We start from the raw sequence: 16,895 nt of genomic DNA, 5'->3' as shown, positions 1-16,895 counted from the left end.
TTTATTGAGTTGACATGCTTCATTTACAATTAGATTTTTTAAAAAAGAAAAAGAAAAAAATTAAGAGTGAATAGAACATGCTACACGAAATAGAAATAAGACAGTAAATAAATCACTTAATCACACCTCCATTTTACCATGATAGTACTCATTATTTAATCCGTCATTATTATTTTTTAAATAAAAAATAAAAAATTAATATTCACTGTGGCGTCAATCCAGTCAAATAATCATAAAGCGAGGGAGTGGTTTTTAACGGAGCTAAATCCCCCTCCGTTTCATCCGTCTTTCTCGCATACCATCACAATCTTGGCATTGATTAACAACGAGATCTGCTTTTCTTGGTGACCAAGATTCATATGCTCAAACAGAAAATTACAAATATGGGCCTGACGGACCATTGCTCCAAGTATTCAGGAGGTGGCTATGTAGCGTCAGAGCCAGATCATTTCAATTTAGCACCACATACGGAAAAAAAAAAAAAGGCAGCAATAATTCTAATAATAACAAAAGTCGTCAGTAAGGACATGAGTGTCTTTTCAGTGCAAGCTTATCCAAAACCAGTGGGCGCCCAGAATATGCCATTTGGTTCCTCTTTTGGCCGTGTAGTAAGTGGGAGTGGGGAGAGAACGGAGAGCTCCCATTGGCTGGCCTGGAAGGTGGGGTTTGGGCATCATGGATTCTTACTCATGGGAGATTCTTCAAAGAGATTTGTTAATAATTATAATTACACCCATAAATTAAGACAAGATTTTATGTGATGTAACGCCATTCTATCATTCCTAATGGGTCACACGCATGAATTATTTCGTATTTATCATTTAAAAAATTAATTATGTATATATTATTATTTATTATATATAAATAAACAGAAGAAGGGATAAACTTTAGCATATACATAACATCACCTTTTATATATCAATTTGACTGTTTACTTTGGCATATCGCCACACTTGCTATCGTGGTGGTCGACTTGACAAAAATATAATATTTAGTCAAATGTATTATATTATAACAAACTTTATATTATCTTTATATCTTTATATATATATTATAAAAGTTATTGTTTTTATGTATTACATAGTTTGAATCCTGATCGTGTAGATTTACTAGATTATTTTTCGTACAACGACTTCAATTTTATTACTTTGATTATGAACTAATGAAATATTATGAATAATCTAAACATTTAATTAAAAATAATGACTAATATATTCATCAAAAAAAAAAAAAAGACTAATATTTTAAAAATTGACCAAGTTTTCATTCAAACTAAATTGTAAGAATTTTCTCTAATTAGACGGTGTTCAAAACGAATGTGATGCATACAGTTTGGAAGAAATTACTCTAACTCAATTTGGAATAAAATCATCTCCTTTAAAAATTCTATCAATAAATTATCGTAAAATATTTAAAAATGACGTAAATTCTCTCTAAATTAGGTTGCCTACTTTATAAAATCATGTCAGATTTTTTTATTTTTTTATATTTTTTAAATAAAGACTGATCTTATTCAAATAAATCTGAAAATAATAAAACATCTAGAGCCAAAGCTCTAAACACCAAAAGCATAGAACTCTAAACAATAAGAGCAGATTGCTCTAAAATAACTACATCAGGAATAATATCCAGGATTTCTTTCATCCAAATTCTAGAGACACCAATTCAAATTATGTCTGCTTTGAGCAGATTGATCTCTTCCATCCAAATTATGTCTGCTTTGAGAATGTGAGAAACACATATTTTTTTTAAATAATAATATTAACAAATTTATGTGTTTCTCACTTGCTAATTAAAAAGCCATGTTATTCTTATATGCTTAAAAATAAATGAAAAATTTATAGATGAAAAATTCATACAACCAAATTTAGAAAAAAAAAAAAAAAAAAAAGTCCCTTAGAAAATCAGGTCAAATATTTTATTCTATTTACTATTAAAATCAAAAGAATCACTTATACGATGTACTTACCATTTCAACAAAGACATCCCTCAATCAAGGGGTCATTAAAAATTAATTAATTAATTAATTTTTTTTTTTTTAAAAAAGGTTATATATATATATCATTAATACCATGATAATTACGAAGAATAATAAAATAAAATAAATCCGAAATTAGGAAGCGGATCCACCTCCCCGTGACTCAATGGTGCCCTCTAGCCGCTAAACAGTCACTCATACCATAAAAAACACACTCTTTATTCGCTAATCTTTATATTTTTATATTAGTTTGTTTAAGCCTTTCTCCAAATCTGCGTTTTCCATATAAACCGACCTCGTTGTTTCTTCGTTTCTCCAAAATCAACCACCACTTTCACGTAAACCAAACACCAAAAGATTCTCCCTCTCTCTCCCTCTCTGAGTCGCTCTCACTTAATTTGTGGCATTTTTTCGTATTCTTTCGGTTCGTTTTCAATGGTGATGGAGGACGCGGAGAGCTGCGGGAGTAGGTCGCACGACTCGTCGTCGACGTCGCCGGCGCGGACTCCGCAGCAGCGGCAGAAGCTGGAGGTGTACAATGAGGTTCTCCGGCGCCTGAGGGATTCGAACAACGAGGAGGCTATTCAGCCTGCCTTCGACGACCAGCTTTGGGCTCACTTCAATCGCCTCCCCACTCGGTCCCTCCCTTTACCCTAAACCTCTCCATGTATAGATATACGTGTGTGTGTATAAGTATGTAGGATTGTATGTATTCTTGCATAAATGCGTGTATAACTGTATGTGTACTATACTGATCGAGGTTTTGGTTGATCTTCGATAAGTACTATTTTTTCTTTTCTTTTCTTTTCTTTTCTTGTTTTATATTTTTGTGTTTTGGTGCGTGATATCGTTTAATGGATAAGCATACTGCATAAAGTTTTTTTTTGTTCAGATTGAGACAGAGTAGAATGGATTCAATTTGATATTTCATTTACACATTGTTGTTTGGATAATTCTAGGTTTAATAGGAGTATTAGTTTCTGTGACTTGGTGGATTATTGTGATTACGAATTTTATTGGTTTTACGGCGAGCTTGTTGGTAAAGTTTTTGTATTTTTTTTGCATTTGCAGAAAAAAAGAAAGGTGTTCTTGGTTTTGTTGAATGAGTTCTTGAGCTATTTGATCAAATACGTTGCAGGTATGCGCTGGATGTGAATGTGCAGAGGCCAGAAGATGTTCTTATGCACAAGAGATTGCTGCATTTGGCTCATGATCCCGCCAGAAGGCCTGCGATTGAAGTCCGCCTCGTGCAGGTTAATTGATTTTCTTACTCGTACTTTGTAGAATTGTTGCATTCTCGATGCTCATACGATAGCTAGCAGGATACTATTTTCTTACTCGATTATTGTTGGAGTACTCGGATGTTGTTCATTTAGTCCTATAATTAGTTTAGCCTATCTGTGCTTGGCCTTGTGGATCGAAAGAGTATTTATCCTCACAATTTGGGATCTCTTTTCATGTCCTTTTCTATGTGTGGTGAATGGTTATTGTCATGAGTAATGAGGTGTATTCCCTTCTTGATTACCTTCCAAACTTGGATTTAAGCTGTTAACCCTTTAAGACCTTATGGACCATTTTGGTATGTCATACTCATATACAAAGAAGGATACAGATGTTTGAGAGCCCTATCCTGGACAACTGATTCCATGAACCTTGACCGTGTGCCAAATATCAGTCTGGTTAGGAATTCAGATTTATGTGCTGAAATGCAAGCCTCATCTGATAATATTTGATAATTTTGTAATTGACAGCTGGGTTGATATGCCCATAATATAATGCATAGGTCTCTTCTGGTTGCCAGTTGTGAACTGTGAAAGATTCACATGTTTGACCTGGTTTGATTTGGATTAATTTTGATGAAATGGAATTGGCCTTGCTTGTTCATAACTGGGTTTTCTATATTTCACAGAATTGTTTGCTTTCAAATTTACTTTTGCCTTTTGGAACAATGGCGAGAGGTGCAAATACAATATAGAATTATACTTATTCACTTTGTAAGACAATTAATGAACCATGAAAAAACCATTTAGACTCATTTGAACTACTTGTGCTTATTATGAAACTGTAATTCCCCATTACACCTCAAATGCTAAGATGAGAGGGTATTTATTGTAGTCAAGTAGATTGATTGGGGCACATTGGAGATATGCCTTCACCTCATTGTTCTTTCCCTCTCTATGGTAAACGTAATTATTGTTTGATTTTACATTTTACTATTACTGTTATATCATCGTAATCATTATTAAATTTTGTAGCAAAAACTTTGATTAGTTGAAAGTTTTGGATTTGAGATATCATAAATATTACAAGGAAGGTCATGGAGAGGTGGTTCTTTGTGGAGCCTTCAACCCTTGTGTTCTTGGTAGTGGAAGGTGCCTTGATGGTGAGGTTGGAAGAAAGGAGGAGGGATTTCTCGAGTGTAGTGTTTTTGGGTACCTAGAGTACCGCTTGGCTGGTTTTGACATTGGAGGAGTTGTTGCGGTTCCCTAGTGATGAGGAGTTTGTCAAGTCATTTAGGGAGGATCAAAAGATTCTCATCGTTCGGAGAGGTGGTAACAATTACGACAGGTTCTTGGCGGTGGTGGTTTACGTAGTGGGTGACTGGAGAGGGCTCCTTTTGATCCCTGAGGGTCGTGACGAGGCCACTTTTTCCTTTTGACGTTGCTGAACACCTTCTCATTTCATTTCTTCAAATCAAATTCTAAAGCCTGGAGCTTGCATGCTAAGACAAAACTTGGCGTACCTTGGAAATAATAAGAATCCCACCACTGTTTCACCAAGCCCACAAAACCTTCCACCTTAAGCCACATGTTTTCAAATTTGAAGGGCCTACTCCCCCTTTGAACATTGCTGCAGTCCAGAAGGATAGGGAAATGATCCGAACAAAGGTGGGGGAGCCTTTTCTAGGAATCACCCGGTTACAAAGCATTCCCATTATGGAGAAATAAGGAATCTATTAATCCTGAACCATTCAAGGGGATCATGTGAAATCGACCATGTATAGGCACCACCAACAAGAGAGGGGTCCATCAGGCCCTGATCAAAAATAAATTCAGAGAACTCCATCATGGCAGAACATAAATGAGATGCACCCGACCTTTAATTGTGGAAGCAAGTGACATTAAAATCAGCCCCAATACACCAGGGTAGGTTCCACCAACTGAGCAAGCCAACCAATTTATCCCATAAAATCCTTCTATCCCTATCAGGATTAAGGCCATACACACCTGCAAAGGCCCAAGTGAAATGATTAGCATCGTTTGTGAAGGAAACAGGCAAGGAGTAGACCCCCACACACTCAACAATCTTCTCCACCACCCTTTTATCCCACATGATTAGGATGCCCCCGAAGCCCCACTGGAATTCAAACAACACCAGTCCACATGACTACAATCCTCCAAAATTGTGCACAATTCTATTTGACATAACATCAAGCTTGGTTTCTTTAAGGCAGACAATGTCCACCTTCCAATCCCTTAGCAAATTCCTAACTCACAGACATTTTGACCCTCTCACGTTCTAGGAAAAGATCCTTGGCTTTATAAAATGCAGGGCACGCCCTCACCTTGTGTTTACCACGACTAGAGCACGCACCTGTAGCATTGTAGTTAACTGACCACTCCAAATTCTTAATCTCCCTTCTAGCTTTCGAACCACGTTTGGAGAGGGCAGCCAACACCTCGAGCTCGACGTTCCTCTTCAAGAAAGGTCAAGAGGGCAAACATTTGATACTTATGTCCCTCGCACGAGATCTCCACATTGGGATAAATCGCCTTCGCACACTCCACAACCCAATTGGAGTGACCCAATTCAGCCACTGAGCAGGGAGAATAGGTCCCCAAAGGAGAAAGTAGATCGCCTTCTCCATCCCCAATGCACAAAGCACTGGCTCTACCTTCCTCTACAGGAAGTTGGTCACCCTCACGAGACAACCAACACAGAGAGCATCCTCATGGACATGTTGAGAGGAGCAAGAGCTACAGCCCCCACAAATTCTTGGGAACCCAGCTCTTCCCCATTGTTAGGCTGCAAGGCGTTGAGCCCTGGCGGTTTTTCTATGGCGTTCTTTCAAGCTTGCTGGGATGTGTTTAGAGTGGATATTATGAAGGTTGTTAGTGATTTCCATGCTAGAGCTAAGTTTGAGAAAAGCCTCAATGCCTCGTTTATTTCACTTATTCCGAAGATCCCTGGTGCTATCCACCTCAAGGACTTCCATCTGATTAGTCTTGTTGGGGGGTATCGACAAAATTATTGCTAAGATCTTAACTAATAGGCTTAGGACGATTATGGAGAAGATCATTTCCAAGTCTTAGAGGGCCTACATTAGAGATAGGTAGATTCTTGATCCAGTTCTTATTGCCAAGGAATGCCTTGATAGTAGGCTCAAATCTGGCAAGCCGGGTGTCATTTGTAAAATGGATTTAGAGAAAGCGTTTGAACATGTGAGTTGGGATTTTCTGTTGTATATGCTGAGGTGATGAGGCTTTGGAAAAAAGTGGTGCTCTTGGATAGTTCACTGTATTTCCTCAATGCGCTTTTCGGTCTTAGTTAACGGCACTCCTATAGGATTCTTTAGTAGCTCTTGTGGGTTGAGACAAGGGGATCCTTTATCCCCCATGCCATTTGTTTTTGTGATGGAGGCTTTGGGTAGAATGATATTTGCTGCGGTTAATGGGGAGTTGATGGATGGTTTCTTAGTGGGAAATCTACCTTTTCTCATCTTCTATTTGCAGATGATACTCCGATCTTTTGTGACACACTTCCTAGTCAATTGCGTTGTTTGCGGAGCTTATTCCCATGCTTTGAAGATGCTTCAAGCTTAAAGATGAATTTGGCCAAGACAAAATTGGCCCCTATGGGGAATGTTACTCAGGTGGGGAGGTTGGCCCGAATTCTAGGGTGTGGGGTTCCACTTTGCCAATCAAGTATTTTGGTCTTCCGTTGGGTGCCTCCTATAAGGCCAAGCATATATGAGACGACATTATTGAGAAGGTGGAATATCGGTTGGCCAATTGGAAAATGATATATTTGTCCAAGGGTGGTAGGGTGACCCTCATCAAGAGTACCTTGCTAATATGCCTATGTATTACATGTCTCTTTTACCTCTTTCGGCGGGTGTTACTAATTGAACTGAGTAGATCCAATGAGATTTCTTGTGGAGTGGGTTAGGTGAAGAGTTCAAATATCACCTGGTGAGTTTGTTCAAATTTTGTTCAGCGATCTTTGAGGGGGAGGGTTGGGTATTAGGAATCTGATGCTATTTAATCGTGCCATTTTAGATAAATGGTTGTGGAATTATGGATTTGAGAGAGAGGCTTGGTGGAGAGAAGCAGTGGACTCTAAATATTGCAGTTTATGGGGAGGGTGGTGCTCTCTTGAGCTTGCAAGAACCTATGGGGTGGGGTTGTGGAAGAATATCAGGAAAGGGTGGGAAAAACTTATCAGCTTTACCAAATTTGAGGTAGGGGATGGCTCCAAGATCAGCTTTTGGCATGACCAATGGTGTAGTCTCCAACCAGTGGAACGTGACCTTCACTAGAGTGGCACATGATTAGGATGTAGATTTCTTTGCCTCTTTTTTCCAAGTGTTACATTCACTTAGAGTGAGATGGGGTTGTGTAGATAAGTTGTGGTAGGCTCCTTCCTATAGAGGATTGTTCAAGGTCAAATCCGTTTATTACTCTCTGGCTTTTTCTATAGGTAGCTACTTCCACTGGAAGAGTGTATGGTAGATGTAGGCTCCTTTGAGGGCGACCTTTTTCGCGTGGTCTGCTACTCTAGGCAAGATCCTCACCTTGAATAATCGTAGGAGGCAACACATCATCGTGATGGACAGATGTTGCATGTGCAAGACAAATGAGGAGTCTGTAGACCACCTTCTTCATTGCGATCTGGCTTCCACTATTTGGAATGTTTTTTTCAGTCGTGTTGGAATGTCTTGGGTTATGCCTAAACGTGTTGTTGATATGTATGATTGGTGGTCGTCCTCGGATAGGCCAAGAAGTGTTGCTGTGTGAAAAATGGTGCCTACGTGCCTATTTTGTTGTTTATGGAGGGAAATAAATGATAGAAACTTTGAGGATAGGGAGAGGCCATTGGGGGAAATAATATCTTTGTTCTTCGACACTTTGTATTTTTGGACAGCGGTATATGTGTCTCTTCTGTCGATTAGTTTTAATAATTTTCTTATTTGTTTTGCTATTTCTAGTTAGATGGTTCCTTTTGTATACTTCCTATGTATTTAGGGACGTCTTACGCTTTCAATGAGACTGGTTTATTACTTATCAAAATAAAAATTTATTGTAGTCAATGCAATTTGTATTGCATTCTTTTTATCCTAGTTGTACCGTGAATCTTATATGACATTAGGAAGCAGATTATATCTCATTTTGTTTTTGCTCTCTTTTTTTTATAAAGGTTTTTAGGACGCTCATCTACTTTTTATAATATGTTCTCTCTTTTCTTGTTTCTTTTCTTTTTGTTTTTTGGGAACCTTTTTGTTTAAATTGTTGCATGAGTGCATTATGGGAATCATACTTTTCTGCAGGTTCATTCAACTTATGATGGGAATTCAGTTGATTCCGTGCATTCAGATTTTCCTCATGAAGAAGCTGCCCAAAGTTCTATAAACTACTCTAGCAGACAGAGGTTCTTTTTTTTTTTTTTTTTTTTTTCTTCTATTATTTCCTGAAATATATAGTTAATTTTTTGGAAAAAAAATTCCCGTAAGCATCACATTGATAGTCCACAAATGAAAGTTATGTTCAATTTGTTTGCTTCTTTTGATTGTTCACTTTACTGCTTGATGCTTGCCATTAACATTCTGACATCTCTAACTGGCTTTTCAATTGTCAGCATACATCCACCACCTGCATTTGGTTCATCTCCTAACCTTGAAGCCCTTGCGCTTGAAGCAAATGACTCTCATGATCAAGAGGATGAACAGTCTGTACATGCCAGTACACGGTTTTCTCAGTAAATACTTGCATCTCAATCCATTCATTTGGCTAGAGCTGGCAAAATTTTACAGAACATCTTTTGTTTGGATTTTGGACTTTAATTGATTAATTTTTTATATCAATTTTAGTTACCCTTTCTTTTTAATAGGCTTTGAGATTCGCCTTTGTACTTGCTAAATGATCTAAACCATACATGTCCATGACGAGTTCTACTAAGGCTTAACTCTCTCTCCCTCGCTCAATTTAGTGCTTTTAGTATATGAGGATATAAAGAACTCTATATACTTATTTATTTAGCTATGATTCCTCGAATACAGTTTTTGACTTGCTTTGATGTACTACCATATGATGACCATCATCCAAAAGGTATATTGCCAAAATATGGTCATGCATGATGCTTCAACTGAATTTAAACATTAGTACCAATATCATACATTAGCAGATGATTTTTTATACATTTAGTGAAGTGAACTGGCTATACTTTCAAAGAGGATTGTGATATAGTATATCTTTGTGATTGACAATGCTGTAGGCCCCTGCATGAAGTCACCTTCTCATCAGATGACAAGCCCAAACTCCTTAGTCAGGTATTTAATAGGTTTTCATGTTTAAGCACATCAATTATTATCTTCGTATGATGTTTATTGATTTGCAGACCGTGTGTGTATGCCATGTCTGTGTGTCTTCACATGCCTGTGTGCACATGTGCATACATGTGCATACATGCCAGACTGATGGCAGTAAACATGCTTTGAGCTTGTAAGTATGGGTTCTTACAGAATTCCTGATATGAACATACCCATGAAGCACTCAACTCAAATCAACCTAGCTTAATCAAATTTTTTGAACATTAAATACAGTATGAAATTATGTCTCTTGTTATATGGTAGCATTCGCATTCTGCATGGTCATGGTTATGCAAAATTTGCAGTTGACTTCCTTGCTGGCTGAGATGGGACTAAACATCCAAGAGGCACATGCTTTTTCAACAGTGGATGGTTACTCCTTAGATGTCTTTGTCGTTGATGGTTGGCCTTATGAGGTAATTTATGATTTAATTAGCAAACTGGAAAGAGTAGTCCTTCTATACGAAAATAAATTCAACATTATATGGCATTAAGACAAGGCCAATTGGTCTGCCACTACAATATATCTTTTATTTGCCATAGTTTCGTTCTTCTTCTTTTTTTTTTTTTTTTTCTTTTTTTTTTTAAAGTAGTATTTTGAGAAGGTAAATGCGCTTTTGGATCAATGGAATTGTATGAAATTTTTGATTAGTTCAGTTTTCTGAATTGCATTACAAAAGCAATTCTTTATGTGTTCACAAGCATTGCTGATACAGGGCACAGATCAGCTTAAAACTGCATTGGAAAGAGAAGTTCTAAAAATTGAGGTAATATCTTGCTACTCATTTCTGCTTTCAAGTAGGATAGCTCGCACTAAGCACGATCTTGTACCATGTCAACTGAACAATCCAATTTTCTATTCTATTCTTTATTCTAGTTCCCCTTCTCAATTATATGTGAACAATGCATCCATAACTTAGTTTGGAATTTGGGGTTGCTATTCAGAGGCAGGCTTGGCCGAATCCTCGATCATCACCTACTGTAGGCGAGCTTGATCAAACAGTGATCAAATGTGAACCTGATCATTTGACAATACCTAATGATGGGACTGATGTATGGGAAATTGATCCTAAGCATTTGAAGTTTGGAAACAAAATTGCATCAGGGTCGTATGGCGATCTGTAAGTTTATACTATTTATACATACCTTCCTCTTCTTCTTTTTGGCTAGGTATCTACTGATTGCTGTTAGTGTTAAATTAACTAACTTGTTTAATTGAATCAGGTACAAAGGTACATATTGTAGTCAGGAAGTGGCTATTAAAGTTCTCAAGCCTGAGCGTGTAAATTCAGATATGCAGACAGAGTTTGTACAGGAAGTCTTTATTATGAGGTTTGTTTGAATCATATTATTTGCACTATTTGGGCCTTTGATATCTGTTCTTCATTTTTGTCTTTGAGGATGTTGTGCAAGTCCTGTGTAACTAAGCTTCATGTTCTTGTTGTGGGTGTTTGTTGTATGTTCACCTAATAAGGAACCAATGTAAAACTAGCACCCATGTGTGCCTTTATTCTATGTGGGCTATTCATCTCCCAATGTGAGACAAGAGTGTTACAGAAAGTAGATGCATTATGTAATGACAGCAATATCTACCTCTCCACAATCAACTCTCTGTCGATTCTTTAATGGATTCTTCTTATTTCTTGATCTGAAACTTACTTTAATTCTTGTTTGATTCACTCAAGTTATAGTGCTCAGCCATATATAAGTAACGATGATTCTACAGTAATTTTTCTTTGGAATGCTTGGTTCGCTTTAACAAGCTTCTTTTGAATATTGCAGGAAAGTTCGACATAAGAACGTTGTACAATTCATAGGTGCATGTACCAAGCCTCCAAGCTTGTGTATTGTAACAGGTGAATTCCATCACGTTTGCAAATTATATTTGCTTTTAATGGCACCTTTTACTTTAAGATTTTTGGTTATTTTTATTTGATATCGTCATTTCAACAACTTGTTTTCTGCTTTAAACTTTCAGAATTTATGTCTGGTGGAAGTGTCTATGACTATTTACATAAACAGAAGGGTGTTTTCAAGCTTCCGTCCTTGCTCAAAGTAGCAATTGACGTTTCCAAGGGAATGGACTACTTGCACCAAAATAATATAATCCACAGAGATTTGAAGGCTGCTAATCTTTTGATGGACGAAAATGAGGTAAGCGGCTTCTCAAATATGTATTTTATCCATGTCAATTTCAACATGGTGTTCGTAATTGCTTTCTTTGTCTTGTGTTTGTGCATTTTTTTTTAATCCATGATATATGGTGGCAAGTGCAGATATCCTCATATTTTCTTTCTGTCTTCGTAAGGATCTCAGGTGGTTATATATTTCTAATGGTTTAGACCATCACATATTTTCTGGTCAAATCCATAGTCTTTTCCTCATAGGATGGTCTGTTTGATTTTTATAGATTCCAGCATGTACAAGGCATGACTGGTGATTACATAGTAATGGAAGCTTCCGTCCACCCTGTAGATGAAAAAAAATACCACTACTTATTTCTTTAAGATATTTCTTGTGCTGAAGTATGGGTAGATTGAACTTATATCACTAAAAAAAGTTATTCAACCTTCCTGTTTTCTATCTACATTTTCTTCACTTCTAAACCCAGAACTAAATAATCAATGGCCAGGTATTGACAGTGCTCTGCCTCCGATTGTATCTAGCACTTCTAAGGTCTCTTGCAGACCTGCATATACAGAATCCATTTCTAATGGCTTTTCCGTTTAAAAGTTTTCTTAGTTCTCATGTTTTCTCACTGGGCTTACATTACTGAGGCATCTGAATTAATTTTGATGAAGGTTTCATATATATGCCATGATTAACTGTAGTTCAGCACGATTGCAAAATTTATTTATTTATTTTATCATATGTTTTGCCTTTCAGGTTGTTAAGGTTGCTGATTTTGGAGTTGCTAGAGTAAAAGCTCAATCTGGAGTTATGACTGCAGAAACTGGGACATATCGGTGGATGGCTCCTGAGGTGTGAATTTTTTACATGAAATCTTGGAGCCTTCAATTTTAAAAAGTTTTTCAAGTGTTCCAATACGTACTGACATCTGCCTTTCCTACACCTAACATGGCTACATATGTTATAAATTGTATTTGGAATTTTCTGATAATGCTTCATATTGTGAGTAAAATATGCAAGAGCTTATTATAAGTTTTGATAACCGTGGAATTAATATGGCCATTTGGTTATTTAATATTTACTTATGCCTATTTTAATCAGGTATCAAATTATTAAAAGTTTATATTAGATTCTGATATTAGAATAGTAACTGATTGTGTTGACCATCACTTAGAAAATGAATCTATTTGAAGCAGTGGGTTGACTGTGTGTTGCAGTTGTTAGGCCATTTGGTCATGTTGGATGTTTGCTCACTTGAAACTGTGTTGCACGCAGAACATTATTTTTGGACTTCTTTGTCTACAATGATACTGATTTTCAAGGCACTCAATTTCTTTGACCTGATAATATTGGTTATAAATTAGGTATCAGGCCAGTGGTCGTTATACAAGACTGTATGTTAAAATAAAAATAAAAAATAAATAAACCTTGTGGATCAGTTAGTGGAGAAAATTTGGCTTTCGAATGTTGTACTTTTCTTTTATCAGGGGCATTCCTGTTTTTCTGTGAAGACCTGGGAGCTGGAAAGGATTTCTCGCCCTTCCCTTTTGTATGACTTTTCATTAGATTAGAAATATGGTACTGTTCTCTTTTGCTGCCTCAAAAGAGTGAGAGAACAAGAAAATGAAGATAAAAGAAAGAGCAGATTTGATGTGAAGCAGCTTATAAATAATAAAATCAATAATAGCAACCTAAATTTGTTGCCTTAAAAGTGCTGCCTTTTCAATTTATGATTGGATGTATACCATATATCAGTTTGCTTGGCAGCAGTTATTTTCTATCTTCTATTAGGAGGTTATCATATTGTCATTTTCTTACCACAGTTCTTTTGCATCGAAGGTTATAGAACATAAGCCATACGATCACAAGGCTGACGTTTTCAGTTTCGGAGTTGTGTTATGGGAGTTACTAACTGGAAAGGTATTGCTTGGTGGTGGTTTTTTTTTTCCTAGAATAAAGTATTTGTGACTTGCATTTTCCCCCTTCAATTGAATTATCTCTTCTTCTTTTTCTTGCCAGCTCCCATATGAATACTTAACCCCATTGCAAGCAGCTGTTGGAGTGGTTCAAAAGGTACAATATTTTTTCAACATTGTGGAATAAGTTTTGTGACCATATAATGTTGCCTATATCTCATCCGGGCTATAGGCAACATTAGATTAGGTTGGATGAATTTCCTCCAACCCAGTATAGAAAAAAATTCTGTCCTTTTTGAAATATATCTGTCTGAGTTGGAGGGTTGAGGCCTGTTATGGAACTGGCTTAGTGCCTTCCTGTAACTGAAAAGGCTATGTTGATTGAATGGATATATCTGGTATGTGAACATAAATTACGTTTTACTTCTGTTCCAGGGTCTACGGCCTACTATCCCAAAGCATACTCATCCAATGCTTGTTGAGCTGCTAGAGAAATGCTGGCAGCAAGACCCAGCATTAAGACCTGACTTCTCAGAAATTATAGAGATACTGCAGCAAACGGCCAAGGAGGTAAATTCTCGTTATGCATGCATTACAATGGTTTCTAGTGCATGATTCAAAAATTAAGAAAATACTACAAGCACCTTTTGATGACTTTTGCTTCTTTGGTAGTATTCTCTCTCTTATTTGCTGAATTTTTGTAGAAAATCTCTTTCAAATCATGTATATTTTCATCCACCGCTGTCTTCCCTCCTTCCCTTTCTTTCCCTTGTCTCACTCCCAAATATGCCTCAAATTAAACTAATTTCCAAATTATGTAATGCATGTGGAACAGGTTGGGGATGAAGGAGAGGAACGACGCAAGGAGAAGTCAAGCGGAGGGTTCCTGTCTGTTCTTAGACGGGGCCATCACTAGTGAAGAGAGACAATAATGTCGCTTAACATGGACGTAGAATTTACTGTGCAGGCCACCTGTCACTTCTTACATCAGTATGTACAGTATGTTGTCCACATGATCAGGGTTTTTTTTTTTTTAATATGTCACTCGTATCCATTCTTTTAACCAGCCATTCCCCTTTGTGTTATAAAACTAATTAATCTGTAAGAATGGATGATGGTTTGGTTGAGAGTTGTAACTTATTACTGTTCTTCTGCGGCTTTATATTAACAAGAAATTACTAATGTGAATTTTCCTTTCACCAATTCCTGCTTTTCACAAGTAGCTGTATAAATATTCATATGGGAGATATGGTGTCTTGAGTAATGCTAGAAGTCTTTATTGTGTTACTCTTATGTCCCTTCAATGATAATGTGGCTATTAAAATTGCTATTGAGCTTGTGATTGTTCACTATTAGATTTTGATCAAATGACGATTTTAAAAACTATCTTATTTTTAGAATAATACAAAAGAGATTTTTAGAATTACACTAAAATTACTGTTATCCACATGATTAGTCCCATAGAACTGATTGAACAAACAATTTGGATCTTTCGTTATTTGGACCAATAAAATCCTCAAAGCTAGACAAGGGAATGAACTATATATGGACCCCAACTACTCCAAATTGGTAAACCCCATATTCAAAGGTTGTCAGAACAAATTGGTTGTATAATTTTAGTCAATGATTCACTAAATTAGTTGTTTGAACTGCTAAATAATTTAGGTCGATAATGTGGGAAATTATGTATGACATCTAGGAAATCTTTATTAAGAATTTAAACAAATAATGTAAAAAAATTTATATAAAGCGTAATCATTTACTTATTCAAATTACTAACTTGTATCATCATCCCTCTTAAAATTGGAGCACCCTAATTTTGGATAGGTTAGTGACTTGGCTGGGGACAAAAGTTGATAATATATTATTTGAACTCTCTGGAAGACCCGTAGGACAATCCTCCAGCTGGGCCGACAAAATTTCCGTACAAAAGTAAATTGCTCAAAATTAAGGAATGAGGGCGTGACGCGGAGCCGCACTTTAAGTTAGTGGGACTATAGGCCTGTCGTGGTTGTGTATATGTTTTTGCCTTCTATGGAATCTGCGGGAATGTATATGGTTTTTCCTTGTTACACATTGAATAACGTACACGAGTAATTATTGGGTCACACCAAATTCTGCGGATGGTTTTAAGAGAATTATCACAATCACACAAGTGGAGTTTACAATATTTAACTTATATTACATGCTTATCGAAATATGACTTGTCGCTTGAATTCTTCCTCAAGAAGAAACTATCATTGGACATTGAAATAAGTGCTAATTTTGTCTCTAAATTTTTCAATTTAAATTATCTATTGTTGAAACTAGGGGTGTCAACAATAATGCTTATCGAAATTTTTTGTCTCTAATTATTTTGTCCCTAAAAGTGCCATAGCACTAGAAATAACATTGTTGAAACTAGGGGTGTCAAGGTGGTTACGGTTAGTAGATTTCACTAGCTAACCGCCTGGCCGTTAGCGGTTAGTGAAATAGATTATAACCGCCCGCTAACCGCTTATTCAAAATTGAGCTTTTTTTGGGCTTTCTTTAAGGCTTTTCGGGCCTTTTTGGGTTTTTTAGGCTTTTTTTTTTACTTTTTTTTTACTTTTTTTTTTTTTTTTTTTTTTTGTCGTCTTCTTGAGCCCAATTGCTGTAAAAAGAGCCCATATTGAAAAATCAAAAATATTTGACCCAAAATTTACATTTACTTGTACTTTAAAAAAATTTCCTTAAATATTAAATCATAACCGGTTAACCATTTTTTTTTTTTAAAAAAAAAACAACATATATATATATATAAAAATTCAACACAACATATAAAAAAAAAAGTTCAAAATTCAGACAACTGTCACAACATATAATGATAATACATTAATACTTAAATTGTGTTTATAAGTAATACATTGGTCATTGTTTAATCCAATGTCAATTACTTAATTTGATATTATACAAATCATATCATCATTGTACATTAATAATATGATTCACTTGAAGTCTTGAATAAAGTATTTGAATTGTCATTGAATCATATGATTAAATATTGATATTATACATTTGTATTATTCATATGCATATGTAGACTTATATAGACTTATAACATATATAGACTTATAAGTTTATAACATACATTGGAAATAAGTCTTTAGATATTTAATTGTTGTATTAGTATGAATTGGTATACTTATGAGTTATGTCATATTATATATGTATAATTTGTCATTATATAATTAAATGATTTAATGATCAATTGATTATGTGATATAATCATATAAATTATAGTGATAATATATTAATACTCAAATTG

The 16,895-nt window shown here is 36.0% G+C and overlaps 1 protein-coding gene across 2 annotated transcripts; it reads left to right on the top strand.

Moving 5' to 3' along the window:
* Window positions 1-2,210: 2,210 nt before the first annotated feature.
* LOC132167100 (serine/threonine-protein kinase STY46) lies at window positions 2,211-14,896 on the top strand. Of its 2 annotated transcripts, none has more exons than XM_088513363.1 (16): window positions 2,211-2,616; window positions 3,117-3,231; window positions 8,526-8,626; window positions 8,834-8,953; window positions 9,470-9,524; window positions 9,869-9,979; window positions 10,244-10,330; window positions 10,509-10,684; window positions 10,788-10,895; window positions 11,346-11,419; window positions 11,542-11,717; window positions 12,450-12,545; window positions 13,533-13,613; window positions 13,713-13,766; window positions 14,045-14,179; window positions 14,445-14,896. In XM_088513363.1, the coding sequence occupies exons 1-16, from the start codon at window positions 2,414-2,416 to the stop codon at window positions 14,523-14,525; spliced, it is 1,773 nt and encodes a 590-aa protein (XP_088369489.1). In that variant the 5' UTR covers window positions 2,211-2,413; the 3' UTR covers window positions 14,526-14,896. The 2 variants fall into 2 exon arrangements, with proteins under 2 accessions (XP_088369489.1, XP_059433980.2); XM_059577997.2 differs by having other exon boundaries at window positions 2,212-2,616; window positions 10,280-10,330.
* The last annotated feature ends 1,999 nt before the right edge of the window (window positions 14,897-16,895 follow it).

This window comes from Corylus avellana, chromosome 2 (genome assembly GCF_965113065.1).
Source record: "Corylus avellana chromosome 2, dhCorAvel1.hap1.2, whole genome shotgun sequence".
NCBI lineage: Eukaryota > Viridiplantae > Streptophyta > Magnoliopsida > Fagales > Betulaceae > Corylus > Corylus avellana.
The sequence above is the reverse complement of the archived record's forward strand: the minus strand, read 5'-3'. Positions and strand labels throughout refer to the sequence as shown.

What these genes read in the sequence shown, in the direction of transcription:
- LOC132167100 (XM_088513363.1), top strand. Translation starts at nt 2,414, where the DNA reads ATGGTGATGGAGGACGCGGAGAGCTGCGGGAGTAGGTCGCACGACTCG. An exon ending in TTTTGATGGACGAAAATGAG is followed by an intron (nt 11,718 to 12,449) that starts GTAAGCGGCTTC and finishes TTTGCCTTTCAG; the next exon opens with GTTGTTAAGGTTGCTGATTT. An exon ending in CTGTTGGAGTGGTTCAAAAG is followed by an intron (nt 13,767 to 14,044) that starts GTACAATATTTT and finishes CTTCTGTTCCAG; the next exon opens with GGTCTACGGCCTACTATCCC.